General features: G+C 35.9%; 1 protein-coding gene across 1 annotated transcript; it reads right to left on the minus strand.

Annotated features, from left to right (window-relative positions):
- Positions 1–5,840: 5,840 nt before the first annotated feature.
- On the minus strand, positions 5,841–13,449 carry LOC118765492 (adhesive plaque matrix protein-like). The gene is made up of 2 exons (XM_036507736.1): positions 13,327–13,449; positions 5,841–6,718 (listed from the first exon to the last, which is right to left on the minus strand). The coding sequence occupies exon 2, from the start codon at positions 6,617–6,619 to the stop codon at positions 5,861–5,863; it is 759 nt and encodes a 252-aa protein (XP_036363629.1). The 5' UTR covers positions 6,620–6,718; positions 13,327–13,449; the 3' UTR covers positions 5,841–5,860.
- Positions 13,450–14,775: the final 1,326 nt, after the last annotated feature.

Raw genomic sequence — 14,775 nt, forward strand, 5'->3', positions numbered from 1 at the left:
ATGGAGCATAACTAATAAGGGACCACTTTAAATCATACTTAATGTTCTTGTCTTTTAAATCCCAAATTTATTTATTAAGATTTGTAGGATTACTTTTTCTTCTATACATAAATGAATGTGAATGATTATGAAATCTAGATTTCCAAATTGTAGTAGATGACCCAATATGATAATACTTATGAGCTCCAGTTGTTACCTTATACTGAAATACGATATTTTTCCCCTTAAATACAGATTTTCTAAAGGGCATACAGTTTTGTTTAGACAATTACACAGGCATTTATTCAATTGAATTTGATACTCATATTTAAAGGAATTTCTACTAGCTTTCCTCTGCAAATTAGGTGTTTAGGTGGGGTTATTATCATGATAATTAATATTAAGGCTAGGGAACAAACTAACTTTATTATCAGAGTTGTGATTAGTTATAGAATCAAACCTTGTTTAGAAAGTGTATCATTAGAGTTAATTTCACTATACACATTATCTGTTCTAATTTTACTTATAGATTTAGAATTTAGATATTCCATACTCCGTTTATTGCTAAATACTCTCGGTTTTGCAAAATTCTGCAAATGAATTTTTGAATTTACCTGTCATGCATGAAGATTTGCCTTGAATATGCTTTCTACTTACATCCACTGGTATCTGATTGTTGAAGATTTATAACTAAATTCTTTTAATACTGAGTACTTTATTGATACCTGCCAGGATTTTTTAATCCAATTTTTCTTCTTCTAACTATATATATATTAATGTTGAACAATATTGTTTGTTGGATACCTTACTGGACAAAAAACAAAGGGTGGAGGAACTCATGAATTGTCAATGGTCATCCAACAAAAATATGTATACATATTTTTATTCTTATATTTGTTTCAGTCATTTGACTGCGGCCATGCTGGAGCACTGCCTTTAGTTGAGTAAATCGACCCTAGGACTTATTTTTGTAAGCCTAGTACCTATTCAATCAGTCTCTCTTGCCAATCCGCTAAGTTACAGAGACGTAAACACACCAGCATCCGAGCAATTCCAGGTTGCATTGCTAGTCTTACTATATAAAAGAGACTGCACGTGTGTGTGTACATATGTTCCTTATAGATTTGAAAACTAAGTTGCTGATTTTGACATACGAGGTATCAAAGGTATCAAAAGATTCAATAATCTTTCGGCTATCAAATTATTTTCATATACATATTTACATTACAAAAATTTAACATTATAATCTTTCCATAGGTCACCTATCATAAACGATATTTTATACCACCACCACGTCACATTTTCTATATGAGTATGTACGTGTCTGTCAGTGTGTGTGTGTTTGAGTATTCGTTATGTAGGTTAGGCCGATGACTGACAAGTAGATGTGTGTGTGTGTGTGAGGGTGTATGTGTCTGTCAGTATACATGCATTTTTGTGATAACTGACACGCACACTCACACACACACATCTAAACACAGAGATAGTACAAATGTGCATGAATAGGACTGAGGTGTGTCTGTCTTAGCATATGTATGTGACTGTACTGTCCAACAGTGAAATGTGCCAATTTGAAAAAGTTTAGTTCAGATCGGGCCTGGACATTGAATGAACAACGTTCACTTTGAAGTACCACTGTTTTAAATTTCCTTTCCATCATGGAGAGTTGCGGTTTAAACAGCATTAACGATTATCACAACTTATGTGTTGAAATATTATTCTTGTTTTTATAATCAACATGAAGATTTGGCTGATTTGACAGCACTCACAACACTTGCAAATATATCTGAAAAAAAAATCTTATTCTGTTTATTATAAAAAATAAGGAAATTTAGCAAAGTAGAAAGCCTTAGCATCTCTTTCAATATAATTACAGAAATTTTATTCCAGTCCAAATAACCAGTTTGAAGACAATGCTTTTTTAACAGTCTAGTGTCCTTATACACATTAGGATTGAAAAAGTGATATATATATATATATATATATAGTTAATCCAAACATAAAAACACAAAGAGAAAACACAACAACGCGAGGACGTGGAACAAATATAGTATTATTGGACGCTCAGGAAGGAAGGGAAGAAGGAGGGTTTTACGTTTCGAGCAGAGCTCTTTGGCAGAAACGTAGAAAAAGGAAAGATCCAAGGAAGCGAAGACGGAGGAAAAAAAATTGCCAACGATACACATGCAGTCACATATATCGTTTTGTTTTGTTTAGAAAAGTAGAAAGAGAAAAGAGAAGAAAAGGTGGAGAGGAGGAGAGAGTAGAAGAAAGCATGTATTTTGAGATGAAAAAGAAAAAATAAAGAAGAAAAATGGAAAGGAAAGACAGAGAGAAAGAAGGTTCTTTTCAATTATATTGTATTGATGTAGTCAACTTGTTGGAATTTAATTACAATTCAAGATGCTATCCTTTATTCAGCTATTGTTTTTGAAAGCACCCCACTCTCTCTTTAGGCAAATTATATTTGCCTATGATTAATATTTATTTCCATAACCATTTAAGAGCTGATATATATATATGTGTGTGTGTGTGTATGTGTGTTTACCCGGAGGAGAAGCATTGTATTATGGAAGCATTTCTGCTCCAGCAGTGTATATCTTTATATATATAAAACTGAGAATGTGTGTCTGTCTGTCTGTCTGTGTGTTTCCCTAAAACTTGAGAACTACACAACCAATTTCATTCAAATTTTACACATGCCTTACTTAGGGTTCGGGGAGTGTCATCAGCAAAAATTTGAACTTTTTGCCTAGGGCGAGCCCACAGCAATATCATATCTTCTCCACTACGATTCCCTAACGCTTGAGAACTACACAACCAATTCCATTCAAATTTTACACATGCCTTACTTAGGGTCCATGTAGTTTCATGGGCAAAAAAATGTTCAATTTCTTGCCTAGAGCGAGCCCATAGCAATATCATATCTTCTCCACTATTTCAGTATTACGTGTTAAAAGTGAAACAAAAACGTTTCTCTATTTTATGTCAGATACTTTCACTTTAACAATAAAAATAATAATAACAATTGAATTTTATGTAGTAAGTAATAATTAAAATCAAACTAAAATATAATATAATCGTAACATAACAAAAGTAAAAATAGCAATTGGTATAAAATTGCATCAATGATTTGAACTTGAATAAGTGGTTTCACATGAATGGGAATAAATTAAAAATAAAATTAGCGTGCAGAAATGGAATAGTCCAGATGGATAACAAAAAATTAAATTAAAGAAGAGACTATTGTCTATAAAGTATACAATGTAGAGAAAAAAGATTTGAACACATGGAGGAAATTTACCCAAGTGTGTTGTTATCTGTGACTAGACAGTGAAATTTTGTTCTGTGTAAATTGATTAATATCGCGCGAGGCGTTTGCCTCCACGTGTGGAAACGTTCCGAAGAGGGTGAATTGACCCTCTAGTCATGGCGACTTGCGCGGGGGTCACGGGAAAAAGAAATAATGATTCGTCGATAATCATGAAGGATGTTTTCTTTGAGAAGAGTAAACTCAAGGAATATGAAGGGCTCTTCAAAGGGGAGGGTGATAGCGTGAAGCTGATCCCCCCCGCGAAGGCAAAAGAGGACAAGGAAAACAAGACAGTGACATATGGAACCCAAGACAAAGATACGAAGAAGCTGGCAAGAGTGGAGATGGCCGAAATCGAAAGGTGTCTGGGAGACATAATGGGGAAATCAACCTACGTGAGTGGAGGCAAGAAGTTTGGTACGGTGGAGGTGAGATGTGCAACGGAAGAAATTGCAGCCTCACTGGCTACCACTGTACTAGGAGCCGAGGAATTTATAATGTGGCCCTCATACAAGGGAAGAGGAGGGGTCCGGGTTAAAATCCCGAATATGCCCCCAGAAGTGAAAACAGAGTGGCTGGCAGCAGCTATTCTAGGAGCGGCAGAAGAGGAGGTGGAGGTGGAATCCTTTAAGGAGTCCAACGCGGTAAACTGGAGAGGATATGGGGTGGAACTGTGTTTGATGGCCACAGGGGAGGACATTGAAAGGTTCCCCTACAGAATTGAAATTGAGGATGAAGGGGCCCTCAGTGTAATTGTAGAGGGAGGAAAACCAAACTGTTGCTTGTGCGGGACGGGGGGGCACATTAAGGAGGAGTGCCTGTTATACGAATTCGTAGCGGAGTGCGAGCGGGAACTTGAAGAAAGGAAGAATACGGTAAATGAAAGGGAAAGCATGGAAAGGGAAACAAAACAGCAAGAGAGGGGAAATAGTGGGTCAGTGAAGGAAGGAGAAATAAAGGAAGGGAGAGAAGTGGAACCAAAGCAGAGTCAGGAAGAGAAAAAGGAAAGGGAAACAACAGGAAAGAAACAAGAGAGAGATCAGAATCAAACGAAGGGAAGGGACGGCACACAAAAGGAGGAAGAAGGGGAACATAAAACACGAGAGAGGGAGAGAACAGACAAGGAACCAAAGGGACAAGAGAAGGAGGAGGAAGGAGAGGAGGGCAAAAGGAGAGAAGGAGAGAAGCAGAGAGAGGAGAACAAGGAAGAAATGGGCCCGAAGGGAAAAGCGAGGGAGAGCGTAGGACGGAAGCAAGATTACTGCTTCTACAAGTTGGTAACCTTCCATTTCTGCCCTGAAATGAAAGACTTGACATGTAATACGGAGGGACATATATGGGTCGACGGGATGACCGATCAGTGGCGGGAGACTGCTCTAATCCCTGAAGAAAGAGTCGCTGAGTTCCTCAGAGCTGCCGGAGAGAGTGTAATATTTTACACGAGTGTTCGAGTGAGAGAGCGGCTGCCTGAGGGCTCAGTGATTGACTTTAGAGAATTGAAAGCTATTATGGAATACGTATAGAATTGTGAGAAGAGAGAGAAGAAAGAAGAGAAAAAAAAAAAAGAAAATTTTGTGAAATATATGTGACGAAAATGTAACCTCTTGATTCCGGGGATCGAGTGGGCATTTACATCTCATTGTAAATATTCTTTCATATGTCATTTTTTACTTTTATTTTTTCCTTTTCTTGTCATTCGCTTTCTTATTTTAAGTTCCCCGATTGTACTGTCCCATCTATGTTCGCCCCTTGTGGGTAGTAATAAAATCACATGGAGGAAAGCACCTTCGAAAAGTGTCTTGGTGCGACTATGAAAGGTATCTAATCAGAGGCAGTAAATTTGCCACAATAGAAGCAAGGTTCGAGTTAACGGAGCGTGCAAGGGAGTACTCGACTCGAACTTGAAAAGTGGAAATATTTTATTTTTACCTTTATATCTGGGACGTAGGATAAAAATTAAAAATGCCCTTCCCCCCAGAAGTAGAGGTAGGCTGGATTGTAGTCACACTTCTATACAAGAGGGAGGACAAGATACAATTGATCGAAATTACAAGAGACGGGCTAACAATTCCAGTCTGTTATATATTTTGAGTATTGTTATCACTAGCACTATCAAGATATAACTTTGTATTTTGTATTTTATGTGTAGATGTATATATATAGATGTACATGTAATATGTACACATATATATATACACATATATACATGCACTAGCACTATGACCCGGCAACGATGGGTCTTTAATGCTAGTATATATACATAATTTTAAATTGAATTCATTTCAATTAACTTAAAATTTTAATTGTGATTCGAATTTAATTGTAGCCATGAAACGTACATAGTTTTTTTACTTATTATATATTAATTATTTATTTTTATACTTTTTGAGATCTAGTTATATGTTTTATAAAAATATATTTTATTTGTTATTTATGTTTTGGTTTATGTCTATCACTGTTTGAGTTGCATAATAGTGGTTTTATTTTTAATTTATATTTTATATTACATATATATATATATATATAATGCTTTTTAAACAATTTTTAATTGCACAAAGTATGAAAATTCTATTCCCTTTCATTGGGTAGTTGATGAAGGCATAGTTCTTTTGTAGCATCTGCATCTGGAGGAGAAGCATTGTATTGTGGAGGTATTTCTGTTCCAGCAGTATATGATGGAGAAGCAGTGTCTTGTGGAGGCATATGTTCTTCAGTGGCATCTGGAAGAGAAGCATTGTATTGTGGAGGCATTTCTGCTCCAGCAGTATATGATGGAGAAGCAGTGTCTTGTGGAGGCATATGTTCTTCAGTGGCATCTGGAAGAGAAGCATTGTATTGTGGAGGCATTTCTGCTCCAGCAGTATATGATGGAGAAGCAGTGTATTGTGGAGGCATATGTTCTTCAGTGACATCTGGAAGAGAAGCATTGTATTGTGGAGGCATTTCTGCTCCAGCAGTATATGATGGAGAAGCAGTGTATTGTGGAGGCATATGTTCTTCAGTGGCATCTGGAAGAGAAGCATTGTATTGTGGAGGCATTTCTGCTCCAGCAGTATATGATGGAGAAGCAGTGTATTGTGGAGGCATATGTTCTTCAGTGACATCTGAAAGAGAAGCATTGTATTGTGGAGGCATTTCTGCTCCAGCAGTATATAATGGAGAAGCAGTGTATTGTGGAGGCATATGTTCTTCAGTGACATCTGAAAGAGAAGCATTGTATTGTGGAGGCATTTCTGCTCCCACAACATATGAAGGATAAGCAGTGTATTCTGGAGGCTTATGTTCTTCAGTGGCGTCTGGAAGAGAAGTAGTGTATTGTGGAGGCATTTCTGAAGGATAAGCAGTGTATTCTGGAGGTCTAAGTGCTTCATTTCTATCAGTTGGCAGATGTATAATCCCTGGTCCTTGTGTTGTGACAGCATTTTTCTGTAGAAGCAGAAAGATAATTTTAGAAAGGTTATATTAACATGTAAAATGTCTTTTAAATCATATTTATTTCCTTAGCCATTTAAGAGCTAATATATGTCATGTTTTCCTGTTTACCTTAAAACATTACCATTTCTCAATGAGTTTGTTCCAAAATTTTCATACCCCACCAAAATCATCAAAATCATCATAATACTTGAAGCAAAAAAATTCCTAGTCCTTCTGTTCCACCCCAGAGTTCTGTTTGGTCCATTCTCAGAATGGACTAAACAGCACAGGAGATATGTGTGATGGAGAGTTGCTGAAGAGATCACAGGATGTGTGATGAAAGGTTTCCAGACAGTAAACATAAAATAAGAACAATAATAAACAAGTGTGGAATGAATTTGGTGAAAAAAGAAGAAATATGACCATCCCGAAATACAAGAATATCTGTTTCAACACATGACTTCACGTCAGGAACCTTGCAAAACAAATACACAAACGTAAAAATACGTGTGTGTATATATATATATATATATATATATATATATATATATATATAGGAAATTGAAAAAGGAAAATACGCACACTTACATAGTTTTAATATAATTTTTAATATATCGACCGGTTTCGCTATCGCTATTCATGATATTATGTTTTACTTATTTGAATATATTATATTCATCATCGTTTATCGTCCATTGTCCATGTAGGCATGGGTTGGATGGTTTGACAAGAGCTGGCAAGCTGGGGTGCTGCACTATATTCCAGTCTGATTTGCATGGTTTCTACGACTGGATGCCTTCCTAATGCCAACCATTTTATACATGTGCTAGGCTCTTACCACTAAGCAAAAAGTAAACAAACACAGAAAAACTTCACGAAATATATGAAAAATACCTAAAATTAAATTCTAATTGATATGAGCACAGGTAATAGACAATTTATAAAGTTTGCACAAAAATAAAAACATGTACAGAGAAACTGCATGCAGACGAGAAGACTCAGCACAGCAAGTGATATGTTGCTATGGTAACTAGTTGTTAATGCCTTGCTGTCTGTTGATTAGCTAAAATTACACAAATTTTCAACTGTAGTTCCAAGTAACATTAAATTCTTTAATTTACAAGATAAAGTAATTGATTGAGTGTAATCAAAATTCTCAAATCCATCCATTGCCCAAATCTGAGCAAAATTAAAGGGGGCTGATTTTGTGACTCAAACTAGATCCAAAAATGTTTAAAAGTTGATATTTTTTATTTTGTTCACTTTGAATTTAATTGTTTTTAAATGCTTCCATCCATTGCTTTATACAAGAAAAAAGAAATTGGAAAATCTGGACCAAACAGAGAAATTCTAACTTAACAAAAAATATACAAAGAGAAAGAAATGGTTGTTTCCAAAAGCCAAAAAAACCCCTTTGCATCACAAATTTCATCAACCATGATACTGAAATAGTCAGCCTTCATGGCTTCATTAATGATTTGCCTCCTGATGACTGTTGCAAGACATTCAATTGATTGATTCTGGATAACAGGAGATAAATATGTGGCATTCTTTGGTACATTTTCCAGAAAGGCTGCAAATGCAGGATTATCTTTTGCTTTTCACTTAATAAAAATGTTGAAATTACTGTCTCCTTCCTTCTTCTCATGGAACCAGCTTCCTCTTTTTGCAAGGGAAGTGATTACATGAAGAATTCATGAAAGAGTTAATCTGTTCTTTTCGGCTCGCTGAGCATATGCCTTAGAAAAATGTTCTGTGATTGATTTCTTTTCTCCTTGGCATATCATCAAAAATTCATCAACCCTTTTCATTACTCTTTAATGGGTATCTGACTTTTCATGATGAGTTAGAGACCCTCTTTCTTGACCACAGGCATTCTTCCAATCCTGGAATGGTTTGGTAACAAATTCCGGATTGCTCATATCTTGGGCAGCAAAGTAAACACACAATGAACAAAAAACTGAATCCAGTGACTTAGAATACCTAAGCCATGGGAACTTTTCTTCCCATGCTGGAGAATACCTTCTGTTCTGGTGATTCTTTGGGTATGTAAACTGCTTTGGTGTCTTCCACTTCTGCTGAAGAATGGTCTTGTGCTCATTTTCGCCCATGGATGCTCGACTAACTAGCCCAATATCAAGTTCAAGAGAATTTTGCATTACTTGCTCCTGAATTTCAAAGACCCCACTTTTTGAATGGCTTTTATTTGTAGTACTGAGATGCTAGATGTCAGAGATTCATTGTTGGCATTACTAGTTTCAGGTGTAGGACAACTGGAGGTGTCTTGACCATCAGTTCTTTGGCATGTTGATCTAAAATTAAAATCAAGTATATCAACATTTATGATTCACTGTATCACATTTTAGATGAATTTTTGCATGAAATAAATATAATAGTCTTGTATCTGGAAACAAACTGCTAATGATTTTCACATTTGATAGCCCATAAAAGCCCAGCTAATGTTTGATAAATTGGCATATTTAGTCAGTTGATAACATGGCCAAACAATAATTGATGTCCATTATGTCAACCAAAAATTCATAATAATTATAAAAGTTTGCAAGTTTTGGTAAAACTTTCTTTAATATTCTGTACACATACATCTTTAGGATCTCTTCAGTTTTGCAGATTTTTAAATTATTTGTTTTTAACTAAACAGTTTGAAACTTCGTATACTGGTGTAATTTCTCATGTTGAACACGGTTTACTTACACTATTTTTGACAAAATTTCGTATTTTAGAAGTTATTCCATGTTAAAGTTGTCATATTTGGGTAATTTTAAACAGTCAAAGATGTGTATTCAGCTGAAGAGAGCTACTGCTGTTTGTGATTGTAATTGAAGAGCAACAACTTCTGAGTCATCTCAACTACAATACCTGACTGGTTGTGTTTTAACTGTGTGACTTTTAATTTTCAAATCCCACCAGTAGGAGTAGGAGTGGTTGTGTGATAAGTAGCTTGCTTACGAACCACATGGTTCTAGGTTCAGTCCCACTGTGTGGCACCTTGGGCGAGTGTCTTCTACTATAGCCTCGGGCTGACCAAAGCCTTGTGAGTGGATTTGGTAGACGGAAACTGAAAGAAGCTCGTCGTATATATGTATATATATATATATGTATGTATGTGTGTGTATATGTTTGTGTGTCTGTGTTTGTCCCCCCAACATCGCTTGACAACTGATGATAGTGTGTTTACGTCCCTGTAACTTAGCGGTTCAGCAAAAGAGACCGATAGAATAAGTACTAGGCTTACAAAGAATAAGTCCTGGGGTCGATTTGCTCGACTAAAGGCAGTGCTCCAGCATGGCCACAGTCACATGACTGAAACAAATAAAAAGAGTAAAAAGAGTAAAGAGAGTATTCTTCTGAACTATCAGTCTCAATATAGTCAACTTAGTTTGTAGGTATTCTGTTTTTTGTTATCCTGCTCCAGACCATTATGACCACTATATCATGCCCCATGGGAAGATAATATCTAGAAGACATTCTCTCACAGTTGGCAATAATGTAGTTGATATCTTCAGTCTCGGGGTTACACAACCTACATTTGTTGAGCATCAATGTTTTCTGCCTTCTATGTTGTAGGTACTTGATGGGAATCTCTGTTCTTGGATTGCATGGGTGTAGCCTTCAAAGTGGGATATCATAAACTTATTGGTACTTGCTAGCATAGCTTATGGGAGCGGTAGGGGTGGTCTGCCCCAGGCAGCACTTTCAAAGTTGTGGTACTTTTAGTCTGCTGTAGGCAATATGTGCTTTTTGTGGGGTCCGGGGGTGGCAAACAGAAGAACTGCCCCAGGTGGCACACATTCTAGCTACACTAGTGCTGGTACTCTATACCAAGCTGTTGACATGATTGATCTCTTCTATGACTATTGTTTTATGTCCCAAGTACCCATGTACTATCTTCTCAGTGAACTAGTTCATTTTTCCTTCTGCTCTGATAAATAGATCTTACCAATGTTCCTTGGGTAGAAAACTGTCTTTAGGTATACTAATTATGTTATTGTGGAGGCGCAATGGCCCAGTGGTTAAGGCAGCGGACTTGTGGTCGGAGGATTGCAGTTTCGATTCCCAGACCGGGTGTTGTGTGTGTTTATTGAGTGAAAATGCCTAAAAGCTCCACGAGGCTCTGGCAGTGAGTGGTGGTGACCCTGTTGTACTCTTTCACCACAACTTTCTCTCTCTCTCTCTTCCTGTTTTTTGAGTAACACTGCAATGGACTGGCAATCCGTCCAGCTGGGGGGAACACATGTGCCATAGAAACCGGGCCCATGAGCCTGGCTAGGCTTGAAAAGGGTGAAAAAAAAATTATGTTATTAGTTTCATGGTCACCAACTTGGGCAAGATAGTTATTGACCTCTTTCCTCTGCTGCCAATGTTGCTTCAGCATCACAATCTGTGCTTCATATGACATCAATACAGATTTTAGACCACAGCCACATTCCTTTTATGGGAAGTATAGACTGTTTACATCTCAACTGATGCTGAGCAGTTTGTGAATTCTAATATCTATCTCATTGAGTTCTTGTAGTGACCAGTTCAGAAGGTCAAATCTAGGTGTAAGGCTAGGCACTGCAAAGGTGTTGTGGGCAATATGTTTTTTGTAAGATGGAAATTCTGATGACCATATTCTCTTTACTCTCTTGAGGTAGTCATTTCTGATTCTCCCCTTATTTACGGGTCCTGCATATCTAACTGACATTCTCATCTTGTCCAAGATACCTATAATTGTCATCTGACTGTGAAGGTTGTATTGTTAAGCCATTCATTTTAGGCTTTCAGAGGAGGGCATAACTTTTCTATGTTTTACTGTCAAAAAACCCCATCTAAACTCACCAAATTTCATCCCAATGTTTGTAGGAAATTGAGTTATAAGGTCCAATTGCTTTTGTTATGTGGCTTATATTTGGCCCATACAGTTTCAGTTGTTGACAAAGGAAAGATGAGAAATTCTTCTGGATCCATTTCTCTGGTCACTATATTATGAAACGACAAAGAAAACCCAACAGATGATTTTTTTTGGTAATGGGTGCTATCTAATTCAATCTGTTGCTTGTCACTCCTCAGGAGCAAAGTGGTATACCCAGTCTTGGTCAGGCATTCAATAGCACTCACAAATGGTTGTGTAATTTTGGTTGGCTCTAAAACCTTGATAATCCACCCATTTGTTTACTATTCAAAGCCTTCTGATTGTCCAGCCACGCTACCACTAAGTTCCTGTGATTTTTTTTCTGTTTTTTTCTTTTCTGGGAGCATTTTGTTAATTAGGAGCTGTCGTATACAACCCCACACATTATTCTTCCCTCCAGCTTGCTCAGGTATTGTAATGCTGTTGGTCATTCAATGACCCTGCAAAAACAGATTGTATGTATATATTTATGTCATTATTCATATTTTTTTTCAAGATTTCTTGCTGATAGAGAAAGAGTCAGTTTCTATCCTAGATCCAAGACTCTTTCAGTGGAATTTCAGTAACATCATGTATGTATGTATGTATGTATGTATGTATGTATGTATGTATGTATGTATGTATGTATGTATGTATGTATGTATGTATGTATGTGTGCATGCATGTGTATGTTTGTATATATGTATGTATGTATGTATGTATGTGTGTATGTGTGTATGTATGTATGTATGTATGTATGTAGGTAGGTAGGAAGGTAGGTAGGTAGGCAGGCAGGCAGGCCAATCAATTGCTATGTTCAAGAAGTTGGCTTCTCTTAAGCAGTGTTCTACAGAGATTTGGAAACCTAGGTTGTTGAAGAAGCTATGAAGACTCTTAGAATTCATCTGTGAGTTGACAGTTGTTATTGTTGATAGCAAGGAACTATAAATCACCTTTAGAACCTTGGAAGGTATCTTTCATGATATGCAAGAGGTATAGTCACTGATCTCTGCTGAATCGATTGCACACATGCTGATATCAAAATGTGTAGGGGAGTTTTTATTGGACCAAAGGGTATCTTTATGTCTGACAAAAAGTTTGTCAAGCAAAAAAGAGCTTCTGTATTTCTTCATCTGAAGTCACAGGTATGGTTTATTCAAAGTTTATGGCTTTTATGAATAGCTGTTTTCTTATAGACAGGTAATAATTCAAGCAGTAGAAACTCTGTGGGGATAAGTTCAGAAGGTCAAAATTACTCAAATATATTTGCCACTCAAATCTTAAATAACCTTCAAGTAAAGTTTTATTAAAAAAGGTCCACTTTTTTTTAACAGATATCAGATAAACAGACAAACGTTTGTGTTAACTTAATGATGTTTGACGAATCTCATTATCTCTACACTTGCTTTCTTCTCTTAGCTAACATCTTACTACCTTCACTACTTTATCTCTTGATATTTAACCACAAACATTGCTTTATCTATTTTTTTATCTTATCCTGTATTACTCATTTCCTATTGATTTTCATTTATTTTCCTTTCTAAGGGAACATTTTGCAGTTTATAAGCTGAAGTAACTCCAAGTCATGTAACTCAATCTCTTGCAGTCTAAACAAGAACAATGTCATATATATGGTATCTTCAAATCTAAGATGACATAAATGGTGCGACATTTGATGTGTCTTGCAATACAACAAACAATTATCAAATAAATAAAACACTGCACTTACCTCTATTCCTGAACAGCGATAACAAAAATATAAAGAAGCAATTGCAAAAGTTAAATTCAGAAACAGTGAAAAAATTCCAACATAATGTATTGGCTGCAAAAGAAAAGAAACATTTGAAAGAGAAAGAAAGTGATAGAAATAACATTGCCAAAAAGAAGTATTATTCATACTTTTCGAGTAGTCATCATCGTCATCATCATCATTTAGCATCCGCTTTCCATGCTAGCATGGGTTGGACGGTTCAACTGGGGTCTGGGAAACCAGATGGCTGCACCAGGCCCAGTCTGATCTGGCAATGTTTCTACGGCTGGATGCCCTTCTTATGCCAACCACTCTGTGAGTGTAGTGGGTGCTTTTTACGTGCCAGATGGGGCTGGCAAATGGCCACGGTCGGATGGTGCTTTTTAAAGCTGATGTTTTACTTTTAAAGATTTCTGTGTAGTGTTAAAATAGCTTTAATGCAGTCTTTTACTGTTTTACTAGTTTCAGTAATTTGAATGTGGCATTGCTGGGGTACCACCTTCTAAGATATAGCCGATTATATTAACCTAAATTAATTTTACTGATTCTAATTTCATCAGCCTCAGATGGATGAAAAATAAAGTTGCTGACCGAAGGAAGGATTTGAACTCAGAACCTAAAAGAATATAACCAATTTACCACAACCTGTTCTGTAAGACATTTTACCATTTCTACACCCAGCAACTTGTACATTAATTTATATGAATATCACTGTATTTTTCAGGAAATAAAATTTCTATAGAAATTACTATAGAGAAGTTAATAAAATGCATACACATAATTCTAACTGTAGGATTTCTATTAGAGAAACTATTGAAAAAATGAAGAAATAATATCCAATTATTAATGATTCAATTATTGTTCTGCAGCATCAAATGATTATCTATTCTGACTATTTCAGCCAAACAATAACACCATAATTCCAAATATCTAAATTTAATTTTTAAAGTATCCACATTGTCTTTTATGTTAGTTAATGTTAATGCTAATTGGTGTTTGATGAATTTTGTAATTTAGTTTTTATTTTGTAAAACAGAATTTTGAATTATTTAGTGTCTGTCCAACAACAGATACTATGAATAAATGGTTTGTTTCTTCACTCCCAGCCTGAGCACAAGTACAAAGCACCTGATGATAATCACGAAGGAAACCATCCCTCAAAATTTAACTGAATTAAAGAAGATACAAAAAGTTTTTACGAAAACCAAAAATTAGTTTAACAATCTATAAATGTTTTCCATCAATAAAAGTCAATAATTTAAAATAATTTCATACAATCACAACTTTGATTAATAATTTCTGATCTAGATATTTTTAATCTGTACATTAATTGTTCATCACAGTTATAAATTTATTATCATGTTTATTATAGTTGTGAGTACTGTAAGTTCCAAAGGAATTGATTTCAGAACTTGTTTCCAATTTCTT

The sequence above is a fragment of the Octopus sinensis genome, linkage group LG11, assembly GCF_006345805.1.
Source record: "Octopus sinensis linkage group LG11, ASM634580v1, whole genome shotgun sequence".
NCBI lineage: Eukaryota > Metazoa > Mollusca > Cephalopoda > Octopoda > Octopodidae > Octopus > Octopus sinensis.

Coding starts and splice junctions, on each gene's coding strand:
- LOC118765492 (XM_036507736.1), bottom strand. CDS start 6,619: ATGCCTCCACAATACACTACTTCTCTTCCAGACGCCACTGAAGAACAT.